A 24,367-nucleotide genomic window follows, 5' to 3' on the forward strand; every position below is an offset into this window, starting at 1 on the left:
TGGAAGAAATACGCCATTCCTTCAACCGCAATATATTACACATATTTGTTCTGCTTGTTTATTAATAGACATACACTCCATAGGAAAAGGAATTACATATTCATAAAGAAGAGATTACAGATAATAGAAGTTTCATTAACTCAACAACAGCACCCATACTTACACACACATGCACACACATCTTGTTTAGTTATTTTAAGTGGAAGACTCTTTAAATCAGTGAAAACTGAAAAGACCACAGGCTCACTTTAGCAAAGACTGTTGGGACATTGAATTTCAGTGGATAGCCCTCCTCACCCTGTTGTTGTAAACAACTTGTTGGGAATCCCAAAGAGACTACAAGTCCCAGCTCTACCACTGGCTCTTGGGACCCCAGTTCACCTGACATATCCCTACAGAGCCATCCCCCTCAGCAGCTGGACATGAGAATAACCACACAAACTACTGTGGCAATCATGTTATCACAAAACATAAGGAAAAACCAGATCATTCAGTGTGGTCACTTTAGTCCACCGAATCACCCTAAATCATGTCAATAGCCTAATGTTAGAGTGCTTGTTCAAACTACTGCTGAAAAATTAAATGTAAGCAACACAGATAAAAGAAATATATTAAGGGATAAAATAAAAAATGTGCATTTTTAAAGTTTAACATTACAAATATATTCCCCCCATAACCATGTGCCTTCAGAAGTCATCTGAGAAATCATGCCTCAGTGACTGTATACCCTCAACTGAAGGAGAGTTCTGTAAACCACAGCCCATGAACAGAACAGAATTCTCTTTCTAAGTTTAACAACCAATCAAGGTACTAGAATCCTAAGGTAAGTAGGGTTCTAGAGTTTTCAACATAATGTCACATATTCTTGAACTCTTTCTGAGTTGGCTGATTTACCATGTCTTTTTCACATTATATGATCCCCCTGTGTTCCCTCAAGCTCCCAGTTGATCCCGGGGAATTCGAGGTTCCGGACTTCTGTTGGAGAATTCTGTTAATTAAAAAAAACTCCCTACAGAGTGCACAGATGTCCTGCAACTGAAATGCTCAAAGCTCTTCAGGAAAATCCACAACACTTGGTCCAGCTATTTGGGATGTTGAGGAACATAAGGAGCCATTGTCAAAATCCCCTGCATTAATATCAAAGTCAGTACTAAACTCTGCAGGATGATAGATCACCAGAAGCAGGGATGGAATTAAACTTTGCAAGGCGATAGATCTCTTGGACATGGGTTGGAGCTAAACTTTGCAGGGTCTTAGATCTCCAGGACAGGGATTGGAGCTAAACTCTGAAGGGTGGTTGATCTCAAGGACAGTGGTTGGAGCTAAACTCTGAAGGGTGATAGATCTCATGGACAGGGGTTGGAGCTGAACTCTGAAGGGCTGTAGATCTCCAGGACAGGGTTTGGAGTTAAAGAACTTAGATCTCCTGGACAGAGGTTTGAGCTAAACTCTGAAGGGTGGTAGATCTCCAGCACAGGGGTTGCAGTTAAACTTTGCAGAGTGATTCCACTGCTAATATAGTGGAGGAAAAGCTTGATGCTGGGGACAAGGGGAGGCAGTGGGAGATCCAGTGTGTCCTGTGGGAGATCCAGTGTGTCCAGTGGGAGATCCAGTGTGTTCAACTCCACATCGGCCTGTCTGGGACTGGACAAACTCTCAGGGTAGAGCTTCACTCTTTAACTATGACAGTAGTTCCACTCAGATCAGCTACAACACACAACTCCATTGACTCAACCGCATGAACCTGTACAACATTCATTTTCTGAAAACAGTAAAAAAAACAAAAAAAAAACAACTGAATATCAAACACTGCATATTATAGTCGAAATAGTCTTAATATCTCCAGTGTGGGGAGGGGGAGAATATATGTAACATACAACAACACGTGACAGTAGTGCTTGGGGATACAGGACCACAGTACTCTGTGAAGAAGCCACTCCTTTGAGTGCATGAGGCTCCAAGATGCCAAAGACCCCAAAAGAGGAGACCTAAAGGCCATCTGTGTAATGACCATTCGTAATGGCAAAGGAAAGAGCTACATTTAAAAAGAGGCATGACACTGAATAAGGTCAACAACTACCAAAACAATAAAAAAAAACCCCACAAAGATAAAAGTCATGTGTTTATGGATGTGGAGTGAGACCTCTGCCCGTGGGCTGCTCCAAGATACTTTGGTTTGGAGGTTCCTCACACTGCGTGCTACAGGGCCTCCCCTGACCCTCATCCAGGCATGGAAGAATGGGGTAAACACTAAACATTGGAGGTGGAGGGGTCCTGTGTACTGGAATCATGAATTACTCATCATGAAAGTGACCGTCTGGAGATGACCATCTCAGGTGAGGATGCCGGCTCCGGGTCCTTTCCAACATCCATGGCTATCCAGTTGCTGCACTCTCCAGATGATTGGCTGAAGGGAAAGACCTCCAGACCACCTCTGGGCTCATCCTTGGAGCTGACTGGCTTGGCCAGGCTTGTGCTGTGAGGTGATTGGCTGGATGCAGGTGTCTGTCATGAATGGTGTGCGTGAGGTCGCAGAGCCTGGTACAAGCTGCAGAAGGATGGACGATCTCTGATGTCACGTCTCCAGCAACACATCATTAGCTCAAATAAGGACGAGGGGCACAGTGGAGGAGGGGAGAGATAAATCTGAGAGAGAGAGAGGTTGGTTTAAGTTACAAAATAAATGTTTGTCTTTGGCTTTTTTAATGTTTGTGAGTGTACATGAGCCACGTTGTTTCGAACTCCGGTACATCTGCTCATTCATTTATCTATTCAGTCCACCAATCATGTGGAATCAACATGGTGCACAAAACTGCACCTACAGGTCAGGACCCTCAGCTATAGTTCACATGAAAAATCAGAATTGGGGAGGTCTTCCCCTGTATTAGTGGGGTGTTGAGATGGAGATCTTCCCCTACATTAGTGTGGTGTTCAGATGGAGGTTTTCTCCTGCATTAGTGGGGTGTTCAGATGGAGCTCTTTCCCTATATTAGTGTGGTGTTCAGATGGAGGTCTTCCTCTGCATTAATGTGTGCTACGTTTTCGGCGGGCAGGCATGACGCAAATGTAGGAGAATTGCAATTTTAATTAGGTGTTAATATAACACAAGGGAAGGAAACTAGACACTGGGAAATGCTATGAACAAGGAAACATACTAATGCAACACGAATATCCAATGGGGTACAAAGATAACTAAAGAGAACTAACTAATATACAGTCCCTGACATAAGTTCTGTCGCTTATCCATGTTGTGGAAACAAAAAGCTTATAACCTGACTTTAAATTCATCGATTGGTTTTAGAAATGACTCATATGAAAGCTGAAACCCTCCCAAATGAGATTTAATTTATGAAAATAAATTTGCTTTACTGCAGAAATATTGATCATTTAATGAACACAGAAAGGTCAGATTTTGGCAAGACAAAAGTTTTGTTGCTTTGTCATATAATGCACCCAATCCTAGTTTACAGCCTCACCTGTGCTCACTAATTGATTGTTTAATTAGTGGGTGTGTATAAAAAGAACTCCAGCACCCCAGACCTTCACTTGCACTGCAACTTGACCTCTGACAACATGCCAAAAATCCATCCTGCGACCAAAGCCTTGACTATCAAGATACTGAAGACCAAATCCACTGCAGAGGTGGCTGGCACCTTTAATGTGTCTCAGCGTCAAGTACAACGAATTTTTAAAAAGATTGGAAAAGACTGGAGATGTTTTTGACAAGGCCAGGTCCGGCAGACCCCACAAGACAATTCCTCGGGAGGAACGTTTGTTGGTTAGAAAATCCAAAGCCAGTCCCTCTTCCAAGTCCCTGTGTCAACTAGAACAGTTTGTAGGATTCTGTCTTGAAATGGCCTCCATGGTCGAATCAGTGCCCAGAAGCCAGCACTAAACAAAAGGCCCACAGCCTGCTAAACGGATGGACGCTGGAAAAATGGCAGAAGGTGGATTTCTCAAATAAATCTTCAGTTGAATTACACCACAGCCGCCGCAAATACTGCAGGAGACCTACTGGAGCCCGTATGGATCCAAGATTCACCCAGAAAACAGTCAAGTTTGGTGGTGGAAAGATCATGGTCTGGGGTTACATTCTGTATGGGGGTGTGCAAAACATTTGCAAGGTGGAAGGCAATATCAATAGCCTAAACTATCAAGAAGTATTAGCTACATCTTCTATTCCCAATCATAAAAGGGGTCAAATTTTGCAGCAGGATGGTGCTCCATCTCATACATCCATCTCTACATAAAAGTTCCTCAAGGCAAAGAAGATCAAGGTGCTCCAGGACTGGCCAGCCCAGTCACCAGACATGAACATCATTGAGCATGTTTGGGGTAGGATGAAAGAGGAAGCTTGGAAGACAAAACCAAAGAATTTTGATTAACTCTGGGAGGCATGTAAGACTGCATTCTTTGCTATTCCTGATGACTTCTTCAATAAATTGTATGAATCATTGTCGAACCGCATGGATACGGTCCTTCAAGCTCGTGGAAGCAGGGTTGCCAACTCTCACGCATTGAACGTGAGACATACGCATTTGACTGTCTTCACACGCTCACACTTCCGATTTCTCACGCCGAAAAAAAAATTTAGTTTATTTACCTCTGATCCATATCTATGATTCAATGAGTTACTAGTTCACTCTGGCGCCAACCACTGGTGATTGATCAATCACTTCAATCAATCGCTTCAATCAATCGCGATCAATTGATCAATCGCTTAAGTTGTGTTGGACGGGGTGACAAATTTACGTCCCCCCGCCCCCCGGTCAACAAATTGCATCCGCCCCGCTCTCCGTCAACAAATTACGTTCGCCACCCACCCCATCAACAATTTACACTCGCCTCCCTCCCCAGGTTCGAATCTCACTCCAAGTGATCTTGGAAATTTGGCAACCCTGTGGAAGTCACACAAAATAATAAATATGGCTCTAATAGCACCACAACGTCATTCACCAGTGTTATGAAGCATATATTTGTATATGAAGTGAATTATTTGTTTGATTTTCACCTTACATTCTGTGGGCGACAAAACCTTTGTCTTGCCAAAATCTGACCTTTCTGTGTTGATTAAATGATCATGTCACGTTGTGGGGGGGCCCCCTACCGGTCGCCCCCGGTTACAGCAGAAGCGGTCCTGTTTTTTGTCACGTGATGTTCGTCCTTCAGGTGGGCGGGACCCGTGATCCGTCTCACCTGAGGGTCGTTTGTTCGTCTATATATGTCTTGTCTTTGTACCAGTTGACTGCTGGTTATTATTTCCTTCATTTGGAACAATGCACGGGTTTTTGGTTTGCACACTTTCTATTAAACCATCCTCTTTCCCTGAGACTTGGCGTGATCGCTTCCTTTTTGAGTTGCTCACCCTGCCCGTCACAGAATAACCAGCCACCTTCGGAAGCCGCCAGTCTCCTTTGCTTTCTCCTTCGTTCGTGGTCATGTCTCGTGGTAAGTGTTTGTCTACGTGCTGTGTGTTTGTCGTGTATTGTCTGAGAGAGTGTTGAGTCTGTCCCCACTCGTCCCGCCGTGTTTAAATGTTGTTTGTGTTTAAACCCGTAAATCACACGGCGGTGACTAGAGCTGGGGACCGGTAGACTCCGCTCTCGCCCAGCGAAACTACCGGTGCCTCACATTGCGCACGTCCGTTGTCCGTTATCGTCTGTGTGTATGTGTATGTACGTTGTAGTGTTTTGTTTTAATAACGACGTGGACGTGAGCGAGTGTGTGAGTGTGCCGTGGTGTGTGTTTCGCTGGTGGTGTTCGTGTGTGTATGTAGTCGGGTCCACCGGTGCGTGCCGCACGCTAGACCGCGTTAGACGCGAGGGTCTCTCGGTGCCTTTTGCCTCGCTCACCCGATATCCCATGGTGACGGGGGTGAGCGACTGCGAGCCCGAGAGACGCGTCGCTGTGGGCGTGACGCGCAAGCCGCTCGCGTATAGCTCTCTCTCTCTCAAGATCTGCGGATCCCGTGGGGAAAACGGTGAGAGAGAGAGAGCTGGAGTAGGCGCGTCGCGCTCCGCAGAGCGTGTGCATCGGTGGGTCCTGTCCGTTTGTTTGTGTTCTGTCTTTGCGTGTTCGTTTTGTCCTAGAGTGTAGCGTGCTTTGTTTTATGTAATTCCTCTCTTGCACCCCTCTTCACTGTGTGTGGGGAGGGGTCCATTTGAGGTCCCGTGCCACTGGAGGTGGCACGGAGGGCATCTTAGGTGCGTGTGTGTTATATGTTGTATCTGTGTTTTTTGTTTTGTTATTCCCCAGAGGCCCCCCCCCCCCTAAATATGTTTTTGGGGGGGAGCTATGGGGTTCCTGAGCCACGACATGTGGCTCAGAAGGCACTGCTCCATCAGGAGACCTGACCGGTTGGGACCCCTGAGCAAAGAGGAGCCCCTGTACCCCTTTGTAGGCGGAGGATGCCTGGGGTGTAAGGACAGGGTGTCTCCTCATGCCAAGAAGGGGTCCCTTCCCCCCTGTGTAAAAGGGGGGTCAGTGGTCGGAGCAGTGCGCGTTTTGTGTTATGTGTTGTCTGTGTGCGTGTGTGTGTGATGTGTTGCAGGTCGCTCCTGGTGGTGGACTGCGGTACTCCCGGACCTAGTGGGGTCTCCAGGAGGAGACCCTCTCCTTCGAGCTCGGGGTGACCAGCGTGTCCCTGTTGCGGATTGCCAGGGCCCTGGTCTCTGGCGCTCCTGGGTTGGGTGGAGGAGTCCACCTTGAGATGAGGGGCCCCGGGGAGGGGTTCACTCCCCAGGAGTCTGAGGTGACCCCTAGCGAAAGGGCAGGGGTCAGCTCCGAGCGAGGAGGTAGGTTCGGGAGGTGGTTTGTGGAAGCCGTGGCCGCACCCCAGTGTGGCGGCCTGCACACATCCACACCTGTGACGTGTGTTGGGCCATGTGCTCCCGGTCCGCACACAGCAGTGGGGCTTAAGCGGCCTAAGGCCGGTTTGGGCGCGAGGGCCCTGTGACCGACCGGGGCGTGGTTATCGTCTTGTTGACAGCCCGATCGGTCCAGGGTCCCGCCCAGGAGGCGAGCTAACCTATGTGTTTTATGTTTTCAGCTCCAGGACTGCAGGGAACGGGTTCCTGCCTTGTCTGCGTCCTGTGACGAGGAGCTTATATGTGTGTTTTGTGTTTCAGCTCAGGACGGCAGGGAACGGGTCCCTGTCTTGTCCCCGCCCTCCCGCCCCTTTGTGGTGTTTTGTGTGCTGCCGCTGTAAGCCGCACATCCGGAGGGGAGTGCGGCTTTGGTGGGGGGGTCTGTCACGTTGTGGGGGGGCCCTCTACCGGTCGCCCCCGGTTACAGCGGCAGCGGTCCTGTTTTTTGTCACGTGATGTTCGTCCTTCAGGTGGGCGGGACCCGTGATCCGTCTCACCTGAAGGTCGTTTGTTCGTCTATATATGTCTTGTCTTTGTACCAGTTGACTGCTGGTTATTATTTCCTTCATTTGGAACAATGCACGGGTTTTTGGTTTGCACACTTTCTATTAGACCATCCTCTTTCCCTGAGACTTGGTGTGACCGCTTCCTTTTTGAGTTGCTCACCCTGCCCGTCACAGATCAATATTTCTGCAATAAAGCAAATGTATTTTCGTAAATTAAATCTCATTTGGGAGGGTTTCAGCTTTCACATGTGTCATCTCTAAAATCAATCGATGAAAAGTCAGGTTATAAGCTTTTGTTTCCACAACATGGATAAGCGACAGAATTATGTCAGAGACTGTATCCAATGACAAGAAAACATTTAAACTTAGTGAACATAAAAGGGAGAGGAACAGATAAATGGAATAAACTGTTAAACCGGGACATAAACACAATGAACACTACGTAGAGAACAATAGATAACTAACGGGAGGTAACTAAACATGAAAGGGAAACATAAAACATGAGTTAACAGAAACCAGGACAACGAGCAGAGCGATAACACGGAAGAATAAATGAACAAGGCACAGGCTACATGGCACGGAAAGGGGAATAAACAGAGGAATAAAATTATCGTAGGAAGAAAGGAGGCAAACAGAGGCAAGGCAACATGGGGAACTTGCAAACAACGACCGATAACGAAGGACAGGGCTGAGGAAACTAAATGCACAAAACCAGGAATGTGAATGAGAAGCAGCTGGAGTAGGTAGTCACGGGGGGCAGGGAAGACACAGAACAGGGGCGTGACGGACAACGGAGGAAACCATGGAAACGAAACAAGGCGGGACAAGGGTGGACGTCACAGGAAAGGGCAGGAGGTGGAGTTAGGCATGACAGTGTGGTGTTCAGATGGAGGTCTTCCCCTGCATTAGTGTGGTGTTCAGATGGAGGTCTTCCCATACATTAGTGTGGTGTTCAGATGGAGGATGGTGTTCAGATGGAGGTCTTCCCCTGCATTAGTGTGGTGTTCAGATGGAGGTCTTCCCATACATTAGTGTGGTGTTCAGATGGAGGATGGTTGTCAGATGGAGGTCTTACCTTACATTAGTGTGGTGTTTGGATGGAGGTCCTCCCCTGCATTAGTGCCATGTCCCTAATAGAGATGTGAATGGGTGTATGGGTTGGGTGTATGTACCTGTCTCCCCTGGTTCCTGAAGAACTCTCCACTGTTCTCGATGACCTGCTCATCTGTCAGTAGACTGTAGGGCTGTTCTCTACACAGCGTGAAAATCTCCCACAGAGTCACACCAAACGCCCAGACATCACTTGCCGTGGTGAATTTACCCTGACAGCAAACACACACAAGCACACACACAACGTTACTCCAAAGACCAGTATGTTGCTTTCCAGGGAGAACAAACCCAGAGAACAAACAAAGCACACACACACATACACATACACACACACACACACACACACACACACACACACACCAGCAGGATGCTCTCCCAGGCCATCCAGCGTATGGGCAGCACAGCGCGGCCCTGGATGCGGTAGTAGTCACTGCTGTACAGGTTCCTGCTCATGCCGAAGTCAGAGATCTTTATGGTGAGATGGCGATCCAGCAGGCAGTTACGTGTGGCCAAGTCCCGATGCACAAAGTTCAGTGAGGCCAAATACTTCATCCCCGACGCTATCTGTACAGTCATGTGGAACAGGTCTGCCAAGCTGGAGTGAAAGAGAAAGAGAGAGAGAGCAGGGGTGAATGTCAAAGTGAAAGGAGAATAAACATGTTGTGTGTTTATGTGCAGACATGATGGAGGGGATGTTGTTGGCGTGTGTGTGTGTGGGTGTGTGCAGACCTGACGGAGGGGATGTTGTTGGCATGTGTGTGTGTGTGTCTGTGTGTGTGTGTGTGTGTGTGTGCAGACCTGACGGAGGGGATGTTGTTGGCATGTGTGTGTGTGCTCTCCATCTCCCTCTGGGACAGGAACAGGTTCAGGTCCCCATTCTCCATATACTCTGTGACCATGCAGAGCGGGTCCGAGCGCACACACACGCACAGGAGCCGGATGATGTTTGGATTGTTCAGCCTTGACATGATCTTTATCTCCTTCAGGAAGTCATTCCTGATGACAGTCAATACAGCTGGTGCTTATGTGTTAAACAAATACACACTATATATCACTAAGTTAGCCCACCATAAACATTCAGTTCTTCTGCAGTTTTACAGTGTTTCTGCTGATGGCCTTCCCGGGTTGTTGTTAGTCATGTCTGGAGCGGCCAGAGTAACGGTGCTCTACCCTGTGACTACTGAGCTGTGAACCTGCTTTATGCTGCCAGCAACTAAAGAGCTACAGTACAGAGCAGAACAAATATCAGGGGCCGAATGCTGTGTGGACAGAGTGTGCAGACCTGGCGCTACTGGTGGCATCTGCTCGGAGCTGTTTCACAGCCACCAGCACAGTCCTGCCCTCCTGCTCGGGCAACAGAGCGCCTTCCTCCAGAAACTCCACCAGGCCTGCGGCCTCACATAGGTGTACCTGCACACAGCACAGCAGACTCACACAGGTGCACCTGCACACAGCACAGCAGACTCACACAGGTGTACCTGCACACAGCACAGCACTCACACACAGATGCACCTGCATACAGCACGGCAGAAACACACAGGTGCAGCTTTGTCTGTACACAAACACACACACACACACACATTTTCCACATTACTGATTATGTAGGGTGGGTTTATGTAGGGTGAGTTTCATTACTCAGGGTTTCACTGCATTACCCAGACTCGCTACATTTCCCAGACTCACCTCGCCAAACTGCCCTTCACCCAGTTTCTCACGGAAGAGGAGGTGCTCGCGCGGGACCTCGGCAGCGGAGATGTCCTTGCGCGTGAGCGAGTCTACCGTGAGCGCAGGCACAGCGTACATGTTGCTGCCGGTGACACCCTGCAAGCTGACGATGTCGGTCTCAGCGTAGTGGGGCACACTGCTCTGGAAACCCTGATGAGGGGTACACTGGGTAACATCAGGCTCTGCATACCCACCCCCACAGTCTGGAGGAAGAGAGAAAAGGATTGGGGGGAGAAAGGTAGAGAGATGAAAAGAGGGGGAGAGAGGAAGAAAGAGATAGAAACAGGGAGAGGGGAAGAGATAAAGAGATACTGATGGAGAAACAGCAGAGAGCGATAATTATAATTATAATACATTAAATAATGTGTGATACAAGGTGTGTATATTTTATAGTTTATTATAGTACTGCACTAACTGTAAATTACGTATTTAACAGTTTACAAATGATTGGCTTTGTTAACATTCATGGAAAACCAGTCATATAACTAGATCTGAAATGAACAGAGAGAAGGAGGAATAGATAAATATGGACAATAAGCTAATTCCAGCGAGTGATAACACTGCCCCCCATTCACTACAGCCATCCTGCAGTGACCTGCACTGAATGGAGAGCAGCAGAAGCAAATGCAGAGATTGTTAGTGAGGCATTCTGGAAACTTGACCTTTAACCCTGTTTATCTGTGAGAGCATTATTACTCCATCCATAACTGAGCTATAACATCTGGTAAAAAAAAGTAAATAAGACCCCTAGGGTGAGCTCTTACCCTTTCATCGCCGTGGTAATGAGAGGTCAGGTGGATGTCAAAGACAGAAGGCTGAATGCAAAAGTTAAAGGGCAGAGGGAGAATGAACTAAAAAAGAAAAATAAAGAAAGAGGGCACAGAGAGAGAAAGAGAGAGAGAGAGAGTTGGCAAGCAGCATGCAAACAGGTTTTCTAGGAGGAAGATCAGGTTTTAGTTTAAATGGAACAGAAAAAATGAAAACATTAACACAGAAGAAATGGACCACATGATTGTGGAGTGTGTGTGTGTGTGTGTGTGTGTGTGTGTGTGTGTGTGTGTGTGTGTGTGTGTGTGTGTGTGTGTGTGTGTGTGTGTGTGTGTGTGTGTGTGTGTATGTGGATATGTGTGTGTATGGGTGTGTGTGTGTACCTGAGGCCTCTGCGCTCTGGGACAGCTCTGGTAGCTTGAGTCCTAGTGCTGCTGGGTCCTGGTACTGAGGGTCCAGTAGGAAGACTCTCTCATAAGGGGAGTCCAGGGGGTCCCTCGGGGGCACGGGGGGTGTCTGAAGGACGATTGTGTCACTGCTGGATGACAGACGCACAGTCACCTCTTCTTCCAGAATCTGCCTAGGGGCCTGGAGAGGGGGGTGAAAGGGGTGTGTGAGGGGGTGAGAAGGGGGTGTGTGAGGGGGTAGATGTTGAGACAGGCAACTGTGGTATCACACACAATTCTTTCTCAGATTTAGCAAACACACACAAACATTCACACGCTCACACACACACGCACATACACAAAGATGACCAAACACACCTTCTCCAGGACTTTACACACATACTGGCACCACAGAATCAGGACAATGACAACCACCAGCAGGAGGATGATGGTGACCAGGCAGCCAATCAGGATTGAAGTGCTGCCCTCTTCTGGGGGGTGAGTCTTAGACAACACCGTGCTGACATCTGTAGAACACACATACATGTTAACCACTTAACCCCAAAATTCCACCTTTCACTCTGAATGCACTATGGTTGTTTTCACACACGACCTTCCGTTTTCATACACTCATCTATTTTTGACAATTTTCCCACAAGCTAGAATGGGAGGTTTGTTGGTCTGAATTGTGGATGGCTGAAGACAAAATACAGATTGGACCAGGGGGGGTCATTGCCATGGTTATCAGTGCAATGCACACAGTGACAGAAGACTGCATTCTAAAAGGAACACATTCCAAATAATAATAAACATAATGATCATTCCAAATAAACAAAAGTGTCATAAAGAACATTCCAAGTAAACAAATGTGTCACAATGAACCTTCCAAATAAACAAAAGTCACAATGAACCTTCCAAATAAACAAAAGTGTCAAAAAAATAGATGTTGCCTTGCTTTGTAAAAGTTCAAAACCAAAGTCAATGTCCCAGTATCCCAAGCCCATGACATCAGCAGGCTTTAGAGCCTCTGTGACCCACAAAGTATTTGGCCTATGATCTGATCACACCCCATGTGAAAGCTTGTGTGGGTGAAAGTGTGCACGTCCAGGGACTGTGAAGCAGTTTAGGTTTTCTGTACCTGCTTTCGGTGTGGTCAGATCAGGATTCTCTGCTGTGGATGGACCTTGGGTCATCTCTAGGCCTGGGGTCATCACTGGGGCCAGGGTCATAGCTGGGTGAGTGGGCAGTGGGATAGTCACTGTAGCAGAAATATAAAAACATTAGAAGCAAGAAGCACCAGCTTGTGAATTTTGTATCAGTCATATGAAGACACACAAGTCAGTGTAACCTTGACTGATGTAGACTACTGATTTAGAAGCACTGGAGCTATCAAGAACATGCATAAGTATGACATCGTCAGTATATGCCTTGAAGTTATCTACAGCAACATAATTTAAAGCCTTTTAATTAAGGGTTTGGTTTCAGCTGAACTTGAAAGATTTTGGATTTCAGCTATGCAAATGTCTCCAGCTGCAGGTGAGAGAGGAGGCGGAGCCACAGGAGTTGGCCCAAAAGGAGGCGGGGCTGAGGCAACCACATACAGGACTGGAAGGAGATCTCGCTGAACATCATCCATTTGTCTGCGAAGCGGAAGCGGCAGCGCAAGGCCGTGCCAGAGCGCCGCCCCAGTGGCACCGTCACGTATCGCGCACTCGGGTTCCGGTCATCCAGCACCGTGGCGAACGTCACCGCCTCCGGGTCCCACTCTGAGATCAGGTGTGCCTTGAATAGGCACGAGACGGACGAGAATACCTTCACGCCACGTGAGAACATGTTGTTGCTGTGCACCTGCAGTGAGAGCATGGGAACATGCTGTGAGCCAAACGCCCTTTGACCCCACATTCCTGGAGTGGAGTCTGCCGGGGGTTTGAGACACCTCATACACACTTTCACACTCCTTCCAGATGTTCAAAACCGCCATTCCAGACTTACTCAAATGTAAGAGGTCTTCTGTGCAAGATTAATATTGCTCATATAAATGCAGAGATATCCCTCCCCTCCACTCCTCTCCCCTACACTCCTCTCCTCACCTTCCCTCCTCATTCATCCCCTCCCCTCCTCTTCCCTCCCCATCCCTCCCCTCTCACTCATTCTCCTGTTCTCTCTTACCTTCATGGAGGTGAAGTTCCGTTGCCTGTCGAACTGGAACTCCATCTCCACGTATCCTGGACCAAGACTGTCGTTCCTCCAGCCCACGTAGTCGTAGCCGGGCCACGGCGTGTACTGGCGCGACTTCCTAAAGTCGTCCTGACCCACCACTCCATCAGTGAGCTGCCCTAGACCTCCTAACAGCCTCCTGGGAGGGGGTGGTGGGGAAAGATGAAGAGGGTGAGAGAGAATGAGAGAAACGACAGAGAGGAAGTAAAACAAGGATGAAAGAATGCAAGAGAGATATTGAGAGGGAATGGTAGAAGCAAATGGTGAAGATATGGAGAGAGAGGAAGAGGAGGAGAAAGAGAGGAAGGCAAGGCAAGGCAACTTTATTTATATAGCACCTTTCATACACACTGACAATTTATAGTGCTTCACACAAGAAAAGAAGAAGCTTATTACGACCCGAGGTCTATCACCTTGGGAAGGTCATTGCCCACAAAATGAAATACATAAAAATTATGAAAAGGAATGAAAATATAAATTAAAATTAATTAAATACTGAAATCAAATAGAATAGAAAATTATTACAATATTAAGATTTAAAAATAATTAAAAGATAAAAGTCTAAGATAAAAGAATAAGAAATAAAGAAGATAATAGTAAATATCAATAAAACTGGAAACTGAGAGAAAATAAAATAAGAAAATAAGAATAAGTAAACAAATAAAATAAATAAAATAGGCTATATTTACGGTACCTACACTAACAATAAGCCAGTCCAATTAAGTACGTTTTTATGTTGGATTTAAAAACATCTAACATTGGAGCTCTTCTAGTACCTTCCAACATCTGGTTTAATTTAAAAACAGCATGATAGCTAAATGCTGCCTCTCCTTGCTTAGTTCTTACCTTTGGCAGGACTAACTGATTAGTTCCTAGTGACCTAAGATTTCTGCCTGGCTCATATTGGTGCTATACCATTAAGTGATTTATAGACCAGTAGTAACACCTTTAAGTCTATCCTGTATTGTACTGGTAACTAGTGTAACTTAAGAATGGGGGTGATGTGATCACTTCTTTTGGTACTAGTTAGAACTCTAGCAGCTGCATTTTGAATCAGCTGTAGCTGTTTGATTGTCTTTTGGGGGAGTCCTATTAGGAGGAAGGAAGAGGAAAAGAGAGGAAGAGAGAGAAAGAGAGGAAGCACTTTCACTACAACGATGACTGATTATCATTCTCTCCAGAGCACCACTCAGTAATGGCTCAGAATACGGCCACGTTCCAAAGGTCACAGGTCAAACATCGGCAGACATCAGCAGGCATCAGCAGGTGGGAGGGTTGGAACACACCTGCGCTCCAGAACTCCATCGTAAGTGGAGTCGTTGAGGGGGGTGATGGGGTCGCCTGGTGACCTGATCGTTTGCCCCTCGGGGGCACTGTAGGCTGTCAGACCATCTACATGGAGACAGAGAGAGGCGTAGTTAGGTTCTAGCTCACATATTTTGAGGTCAGATCATATTTGCAGCCTGGTGGCATGCCACTAGGGGGCAATGACGAGTCAAAAGCAGGAATTCTCCACCATGAACACCCAAAACTTTTTCGCCAAGTAGAAAATGCCTGAAATTATCTGAAATTAGTTTGATATTGGAATTCTGGAATTCTCACAATGTATTTAGAATCTGGAAAAAAATTTGTAAACTAATTGTCATATTACAAATGTTTAAAATATTTAGCAGATATTCAAATTATAAAATTGTCAACAGTAACAGTAATGATCATAGTATCAGTAATGGTCACTATAATAGCAATGGTTGTAGTAACAGTAATGACCATTGTAATATTAATGTATAGTGTAACAGTAATGGCTTTGTCCACTGCTAAAACTTTGCATGTGTAGTGTGTGTGAGTGTGTGTGTACCTTGCCAGGGACACCCGAATAGCTCAACGCGCATACACACGGTGTGCACAACATCTGTAACGGGAATGAGGCGGAGGTAACGGGTGATGATGGGGGGGTGAAGATCTGTCACCACTGACTCATATGTGTTCACGTTCCCCATTATGATCTACAGAAGCACATACACAATGTTTCTCACTAAACGCACAACACACACTCCAGTACAGGACTAACACAGGACTAACACAGGATTAATGATCATATGGGAAGTGGCACCTTTCCAAGAGTGTGTTTTTAATACACAGGTACATTTCCACTAGTGTGTGTAATGCTCAGGCACTTCTCCACTAGTGTGTGCACAGAACACAACATCTAGCCTTAAAACGCAACATCTACTCCACTCCTGGAAAACTTTCTCTGAGAGGTTCTACCAGGCGTGTTGGTACAACTCTACGGTGAGTCTCCTGTGACATTTGTGCATTGGTAGAACCCTACAGTGGGTCTCCTGTCATGTTGTCCCATGTCTCCAGAGTCTCCAGAGTGTCTCAGAACATCTTGCTGCCCCAGGGAGCTGTAGGGCATGTGCATTCAGGCCAGGCAGGACGCACCTCGTTGCCATTGCGGTTCTTCCAGGAGAGCCAGCGATGAGCGTCGCGGCTGTAGTCCAGCCGGTACTTGCGTGCAAACTCGTTTCCGGAGCTGCGAGCGTAGCGCCCCTGTGTGGCCACCACGGTGAGGAAGGTCAGCTGCCGCAGGTCCAACTGAAGGTACTGCACGTCAGAGGGCTGGAGTTGACCAGCAGGGCACCACGCCCCATCACCCTCCTCCCTGTTCAGCCTAGGAAGGGAGGGAGAGAAAGAGGGATAGAGAGAGTAGTTTAATCACCGTTATCATTCTCTCGTCTGTACAGACACCACGAAGATAAAGGAATTCTCTCAGCCCTGCGAGACTCAACAATCACATCAGCTGAAGCCAAAAAGGAGAGAAAGAAAAAGGAACAGAGACAGAGAGAGGGGGGTGAGAGAGAGAGAGAGAGAGAGAGATAGTGAGCTTCTTCTAAACCACACATAAGGATGATGCAGGCAGTGGTTGCCTAGGAAGCTGTGAACTGGGTCGGAAAAAGGTCGGAAACATTCCTTTTACCTTGCATACTGAGGCCCAGTCGTGTCGTACCATTGACTGGAGGCGGTTATGTCATCATTTTTGATCCTGCCGTCCTGCATGCCGAGAGGATAGCGGCAGAGCTCTGGAGTAGGGCAGAGGTCAAAAGGTCATCCACAAAGTACCTGGCTGTGTTTGAAGTCAGTCAGATCAAGGCCACAGCCTAGAACAGGGGTACTCAACTAAATTTGTCCGCGGTCCAATTATTGGCAGATACCTGTGACCTGAGGTCCGGTGCGGCGGAGGTGGTGAACGTAAGTTGTTGAGCGGAGGGGTGGGGGGTGGTGAACGTAAGTTGTTGAGGGGGGGGGGGGGGGTGGTGAACGTAAGTTGTTGAGCGGGGGTGGCAAACGTAACACTCGTGACGGAGTGTTTTTTCAATAGCCCTGAAATAAATGCTCCGGTTTTTTTTTGTCCGTATCCAGTTAATCAGGAATGAGATTGGGTCTGGACAGGACTGCGTTCGGGTCCGGATCCGGACCGCGGTCCGCCAGTTGAGTACCCCTGGCCTAGAAGGTAAATTTTTTAAGCATAAATTTGAGCAGGTGAGGTGTGTGTGCTGTCTTACCTGGGTCTATTTGAGCAGGTGAGGTGTGTGTGCTGTCTTACCTGGGTCTATTTGAGCAGGTGAGGTGTGTGTGCTGTCTTACCTGGGTCTATTTGAGCAGGTGAGGTGTGTGTGCTGTCTTACCTGGGTCTATTTGAGCAGGTGACGTGTGTGTGATGTCTTACCTGGGTCTATTTGAGCAGGTGAGGTGTGTGTGATGTCTTACCTGGGTCTGTTTGAGCAGGTGAGGTGTGTGTGATGTCTTACCTGGGTCTGTTTGAGCAGGTGAGGTGTGTGTGATGTCTTACCTGGGTCTATTTGAGCAGGTGAGGTGTGTGTGATGTCTTACCTGGGTCTATTTGAGCATTGGCTTTAGAGTGTACGAACAACAGCAGGAAGAAGATCATGGTGAGGCATCAGAGTGTCTCTCAGCAACACACACTACATCTCTAGAGAGAGAGACAGAAAGAGAAGGGCAGGAAGGAGAGAAAAAGAGATTTAGTCTTCCACCTAAAGGAATCTCCAACATGTCCACGTTGCATTGCGTGAGAATGCAGCTGTTAGGCGTGGGCTGTCACCCGCAGGGCCATGTGGGACAGACTCAGTCCTGTTCAATCAGCTCATGTGGCCTGAACCAAAATGGCAAAAGCGGGGTGGTGCGTGCTCAAGCACAGGAGGCCAACTTGAGCCCCCACAGAGATCGTTCCGCAACATTTATTCAACGTTGTGCAACATGGACACTGAAGTAAACGACGACTGTGTGAAATGTTCAACAGAACAAGTAACTACCTCAAAGACGGAGCACTCAAGTTAAAATTGAGCAAGTGAACATTTCAACTAAAATTTGAAATGCAAAACAAGACTGACATTTCGGGGTGTTGCAACGCCTTTCATCAGCTGTGTTGTGCTAGCGCTCGTCCCCTGGCGCCTCTCTCAGTCCCCTCACACTCCTCCTCCCTCTGCTGGATCTATTGTTCTGAGTCTCCAGCAGCAGGCCCCAGCAGAGCCTGGACCCTTGCCAGACTGCTAAGCCAGAGATCAGCACGCCAGTCTGGGCCTGAACAGGAGGAGAAGAGGCCCTCTCTGGTCAAAATCAGTATGTTGGGGTGTGTGACTTTGTTTGCGTGTGTGAGACTGACAGTTAATGGGGGGGGGCATATGCAGAGTGCATAGGTGTGATGATGTTAGTGAAGGGATGTGTGATGGTGTTAACGACATTAACATTTTCCTGTACAGCACCCTCTTACTGAGACTCACGCCACAGGAATGTGCATGATATGAAGTTACGCCCCAGTCTTTACTTACACTGCAGTCTCTATTTCACATATATGCACACACACACAGACACACATTTATCTGCTCAGTGAGAAGCTACAGCATTTCTTCTCTGCCTCATAACTGCCCCTCACAGAACTGCCCCTCATAGCAGCTCACCTCAGTGGACACCTGGTTTTATTATCGGTTCAGTAGTGCACAGAGCAAGACTGTATTTAGATCAGATAATGCAACATGCAACAAGCAGTTGTGTAACTGTCTGTGCACGAAAGTGTGTGCGCTTGTATGCCCAGTGGTGGATGGTGCTCTGTCACTAGGGTCTGTCCTCTCTCCCCTTCCTGCACCCCATTCAGTCCCCCAGGGGGCTGTGGATCCTGGTAGAGAGTACGCTGTGTGCAATTGGCTGCCGCTTCTCGGCGGTGTGTGTGTGATTGGTCGTGTTGTGGCGAACACATAGTATTGACATCACATTAAATGTTCCTTATTTTATTTTTTACAAGGAACTAAGGAAGGATGGAGGAACAAGAGAGGTGAAGAGCATGGTTTGAGCGTTTTGGGGATTTGTATCCACATAAGGAGCAATTTTGTCGGTTTGTTTTCTAAGCGTGCACGCCGGGCCTTTTACACTTTTTGGCCATATTTTTCACCCAACGGGAGGATTATACGCCGAGCTGTGGAGCTTTTTCATTGGATCGGTACCCCTGCGCGTTTGATTTTCCATGCTGGACTGGTGAGCCTACGGGTAACAGGAGTCTACCGTGACTCTCTCAAGCTGTACTCCCGGGATATATTGCCACCTGGTTCTCTCCTCCCTCCTGTCCAAATATTTTGATTTGTTTGGTACAGACTCTCTCTCTTTCTCTCTCTCGTCACAGTACATGTGCGCACATACACAGGTACTCACACACACGTGCTTATGTGCGTGTGGGGGACACCAGGGTGTTGGGAATGTTATACAAGTAATATTTTGTGAACTGTTAAAGCTGGGATGTTTTGGAGACTATGTAAATATTGGTGATTATGGTGAATTCCTATTAAACCATATTGCATTGCACTGTGACAGTGGTAGGTTCTTAATCGCTGTTATTAGTCCTCCCCGACCTTAGAGGGTGTTATATAGCAGTGGGTAGTGGGTTTTCATGACCACAGTATAAGAAGGATGATACCCAATATGACTGTTATAGTGTAAGACTTGTACCTGTGTTAAAATTGTAAAGCGACCTTGGGTATCTTGAAAGGCACTATATAAATTGAACATTCATTCATTCATTCAAATCCTTCCACAATATCTTCATAGGAATATCACTCATGATTGATCTTCTGCAGATCAGATATTTAATCAAACAGAGATTTAATCAGATAAAGATTTAATCAGATAAGGATTTAATCAGCTTCTACTGAAAGGGTTGTTTTAAAACTTTATTTAAAGTACAATATTGTGAGGGTTATTTTGTACTAAACAATGATCTTAATTAAATAGGATTAATTGTAGTTTTTAATTATTATAAATTTGAACTGCAACAATTGCTGCAGTTTAGCCCCCATGTGCAAACACAGATGTGAAGGTGATGGGGAAAGATCTACCCCACGCTCCAGTGTGAGAGTAAACGAGTGAGTGATAGAGAAAGGAGAGAAAGAACAGAGAATGAAAGAGAAGGAAGTGGTGTGGTTTATGTAATGAATGAGAGGCAAGGGGGTGTGGTTTATGTAATGAGAAAGGGAAGGGGTGTGGTTTATGTAATGTTTGGCTCTAGCTGAGGTATTTGTTGGGATTCCAGTTCTGTTGCTCATCTTTCTGAGGGGCCCAAAAACACAAACACACTAACAAACAGCCTAAAAACACAAGCACACTAAAAATACGGCCAAAAAACACAAGCACACTAACAAACACAGCTCAAAAACATAAGCACACTAACAAACAAGCACAGTTAGTGAGATTGAGCATAAAGAGATTTATGTAAAATGTTTATGTACAATTAAAACAGACACAGACAAAACAATCCGAACCCTCAGTGCATGACTAGCTTTGTGTGGCCATATTCAGGCCTTGGTAAAGCGTCATACAAAAGATAATATAAAAAATAAGCTTCATGTATCGTTTCTGGTCATACATATCTGTGAAAAAACAACACACTCTAAGAAGCAGTCTAACCAATAATTGCATTTAGGACGTGTACATAATTGACCAATCATTACATAAAAATAAGAGTCAAAGCAATGCAAAGCAGTTATAGTGTAGTGTAGCTGTTGTGTAGTGTGGTGTAGCTGTTGCAGTGTAGTGTAGCTGTTGTGTAGCATAGTGTAGTGTAGCTGTAGTGTAGCTGTAGTGTAGCTGTACTGTAGCTGTAGTGTAGTGTAACTGTAGTGTAGCTGTAATGTAGCTGTAGTGTAGTATAGCTGTAGTGTAGCTGTAGCTGTACTGTAGCTGTAGTGTAGTGTAACTGTAGTGTAGCTGTAATGTAGCTGTAGTGTAGCTGTAGCTGCAGTGTAGCTGTAGTGTAGCTGTAGTGTAACTGTAGTGTAGTGTAGCTGCAGTGTAGCTGCAGTGCATGTCTGTGTGTGTGTGCCAGCAGTGCCAGCCATGGCATGGCTCCCATCTGGAGGCGCACAGCCACAACATGAGTGCAGCTGGTCCGTGGACAAAAGAGAAACTGAACCTAGAAAAGCACAATAACCTCGCAACAGAGAGAGAGAGAGGGGGGGAACTAATGGGTGAAAGAGGGGAAGGGATAAATCCAGAGGGAGAAGTGATTCCTGCTATTCAGTCCATACACTCAAAGGTAAGATGTTTCATGGCCCAAGACTACGTTACAGTTCCATTGGGTGTGCTGTCAACCTGAACCAGTTTTGAACCAGGCCCACTTTCAGTATTCTGTACCATCACTAATAATATCCAGAGAGTAACACTGAATCTGAAAGTCCAGAATTACGCTACTTCAAAGACCATTGAAGGATCATTCACTATAAGACTATTGTTAGACCTCTATAAGGTCACTAAGATCACAAGAGGATCACTGTAAGGCTAGATGAGATGTGACCATTGGAAGATCACTGTAGGATTACTTATATGACCATCTTAAGAAAAGAATAGGTAAAATCACAATAAGAGCATTGTAAGACTGTTATAAGACTATAATAACACTATCTTAAGATCACAGGACTTTCCCAGGAGACACCACCAGAGCCGGAGTGGCTAATCGGGAGATTCGGGAGGATTTCCTATGGGCCGGCTCATGTCAATCTCTAGTTTGGGCCGATTGGGAGGGAAAAATAATTTTGGGCCGGATTTGGGCCCACTCCAGCCCTGGACACCACATTTGTGCTTTTGGGACTAATGAGACCCTTAAGATGAGACCCGTTAGGCTAGAATCTGTCACAGTTGTGCCGTGTGTTCTAGAGCAGACTGACTGACCCAATGTGCTGTTGTGCACTGTGTTCTGGAGCAGACTGACTGACCCCGTGTGTTGTTGTAGACTGTCTTCTGGAGTGGACTGACTGACCCCATGTGGTGTGTGTTGTTGTGCGTTGTGTTTTGGAGTGGACTGACTGACCCCATGTGCTGTGTGTTGTGGTGCGGTGTGTTTTGGAGCAGACTGACTGACCCCATCTGTGATGGGTGACAGGACAACACAACGTTGTGGTGTCCAGTCTACATGCTCAGCCATGTGACACGTAGAGATGGACATGTGCAAAGTAAACAGAAAGACACGGAGAGCAGAGCGGCACTGGGGACGTGCCGGTCAACTGTCCACTCCAGGTGAAGACGTGGAAGACGCTGGAATGAGTGCGCTGTTTTTGGAGAAAGGGAAGATGCATGGCACATAAAGTGCTGGAGTGTGAGGTGTTCCCAGACAAGATGAATTACATCTCCGAACCACAAGTGACGTGCTTCTGGACCACAGGTGAACCGCCTCCAGACCACAATCAACATGTCTTGGGACCAAACACAACTTGTCCCTGGACTGCAGGCGCAGACGAGCCATCTCCGGACCTTATGAGACTCATCTCTGGGCCGCACACACTACTTGTCTCTGGACCACAGGTGAAGTGTCTCTTCTCTTTGCACGCACCCAGTCTGACCATGGAGGGGGGCTCTCAGGACTGCCTGTCCAGGAATGCCTTTGAACATGGCTGTCGTGACTTTTCCACCCTAACCCTGGTGGAGGCGTGGTGAGGACTCTACTAACCGCTACCACATGAGACAGGACCAGATATACTGTGCAGGTGTGTGTGTGTGTGTGTGTGTGTGTGTGTGTGTGTGTGTGTGTGTGTGTGTGTCAGCAGCACTATACTACGTACAGTCTCATTTTCCATATGGCTTGAACAACTGCTCAACTGAACAACTTCAGAGAAGCAACCTACTGAGGTGCTGCACTTAAACACTGAGTAAAACATAGAACACTCACAAACACAGTAAAACAGAACACTCACAAACACAGTAAAACATAGAACACTCACAAACACAGTAAAACATAGAACACTCACAAACACTGAGCAACACATACTACACTTACAAACACTGTGTAAAACATACTGCACTTACAATGTATGAGTAAACCATACAAACACTAAAACATCACACTTACAAACACTGAGCAAAACATACTGCACTTACAAACACAGAGCAAAACATACTACACTCATAAACACTAAAATGCACTACACGTATATACACTAAAGCATGCTGCATGTACAAACACTAAAATATGCTGCATACAAACACTAAAACATACTGCACTTACAGCTAAATGTTCTGCACGAACTCTGAGTAAAACACACTGCACTTAGAAACACTAAAACATACTGCACTTTCAAACACATTTAAATGCATTTAAACTCATTTAAATGCAGCTCACTCACAGACAATTAAAAAAACTTTAAAAAGTTAAACACACTTATCTAACAAGGAGTTAAATTCAGTTTCAACACTGTGCATTCAGTTCCAACACTGTGCGAAGACTTTTTTTTCCTGCAGAGGCCTTGCGGCTGGTTTTGAATACAGATGTGTGCGAGCGCGCAACATCTGTGCGCGGCGAATCCGAGTAATCTTTTTGTTTAAACTTGCTTCACAATCAAGACAGTGTAGGCCAAATGTAAATTCTACAAAAACATATTTAACCACGACTTTTAAGTCCATATGTGTAATGAGAACACAATGAGAACACACCGTGTAACGAGAAAACACCGTGGTTTGTGAAACTATCGATGCGGTTCACAATGACAACAATGTAGGAACTTTATCTATAGCTACCGTGTAATTTATCTATACCGTTAGGTTTCAATGGGCATTTTAACCATCAAAATACTGTCCACAACAAATAAAAACTCGTTGCCTATCAGAATTGGGGTTTTATTCTTTGAAATTGTGACAGAGGAAAACGTCAGGACTGGTGGGAGACGCGGTCTTTGTCCTGACTGAACAGAGACGTAAACCTCTGAGAAACATCTCCGCGAGCCAGTCACGCGCCACCCGACGCGACTTTCCCCGATCGCAGCAAATAGGCCAAAGGATCAACATCGGCTCAACAACCTTTGTCTTGTCCAAGAAACACTCCGTCTGTCCTTCCACACTAATCACTAATCTGTAGCTTACCGTGTTGACAATTCCCGTACAACGTAAGTTCTTCGCCGAAGTAGGCTTAACGTCAAAAAGCGAGGATGAATCATATATCCAGAATCGTTGTTTTGAACAAAAGAAAGAGGACGTTACACTCCTCGCTGTTGCAACGCATCGTAGATTTGGACGCCAAGGCGAAGAAAGTTCAGTGTGATTTTTACATCACATCCCTCTTCCGGCCACTTGAGGAGGGGTTGCAACACGGTCCTAGGAAACTGGACGGGGAGAGTTGGCCAATCCACAGACCTAAAGAAAGCCAAACACTCTTAAACAGTGTAGCTGTTCAAGACAAGACGGGCCAGCTGCCAGTCTCTGTTTTGTGAGCCACTTTCGTGGGATTTTCGAGACGAGTTTG

General features: G+C 46.5%; 1 protein-coding gene across 2 annotated transcripts; it reads right to left on the bottom strand.

Moving 5' to 3' along the window:
* Window positions 1-35: 35 nt before the first annotated feature.
* Window positions 36-24,332, bottom strand: ddr2l (discoidin domain receptor family, member 2, like). 2 transcript variants are annotated; one of them, XM_076998830.1, is made up of 18 exons: window positions 23,989-24,332; window positions 17,988-18,177; window positions 17,470-17,569; window positions 16,556-16,658; window positions 16,021-16,249; window positions 15,434-15,581; window positions 14,865-14,970; window positions 13,531-13,717; window positions 12,963-13,209; window positions 12,500-12,619; window positions 11,740-11,888; window positions 11,359-11,563; window positions 10,166-10,410; window positions 9,765-9,892; window positions 9,281-9,478; window positions 8,843-9,077; window positions 8,545-8,694; window positions 36-2,646 (listed from the first exon to the last, which is right to left on the bottom strand). In XM_076998830.1, exons 3-18 carry the CDS (start codon window positions 17,525-17,527, stop codon window positions 2,509-2,511), a joined length of 2,646 nt encoding a protein of 881 aa, XP_076854945.1. In that variant the 5' UTR covers window positions 17,528-17,569; window positions 17,988-18,177; window positions 23,989-24,332; the 3' UTR covers window positions 36-2,508. The 2 variants fall into 2 exon arrangements, with proteins under 2 accessions (XP_076854945.1, XP_076854944.1); XM_076998829.1 differs by lacking the exon at window positions 17,988-18,177.
* Window positions 24,333-24,367: the final 35 nt, after the last annotated feature.

Source organism: Brachyhypopomus gauderio, chromosome 3, assembly GCF_052324685.1.
Source record: "Brachyhypopomus gauderio isolate BG-103 chromosome 3, BGAUD_0.2, whole genome shotgun sequence".
Lineage (NCBI taxonomy): Eukaryota > Metazoa > Chordata > Actinopteri > Gymnotiformes > Hypopomidae > Brachyhypopomus > Brachyhypopomus gauderio.

What these genes read in the sequence shown, in the direction of transcription:
- ddr2l (XM_076998829.1), bottom strand. Translation starts at nt 17,527, where the DNA reads ATGATCTTCTTCCTGCTGTTGTTCGTACACTCTAAAGCCAATGCTCAA. An exon ending in GGAACTTCACCTCCATGAAG is followed by an intron (nt 13,210 to 13,530) that starts GTAAGAGAGAAC and finishes CTCTCACTGCAG; the next exon opens with GTGCACAGCAACAACATGTT. An exon ending in CGAGATCTCCTTCCAGTCCT is followed by an intron (nt 12,620 to 12,962) that starts GTATGTGGTTGC and finishes TTTCTGCTACAG; the next exon opens with TGACTATCCCACTGCCCACT.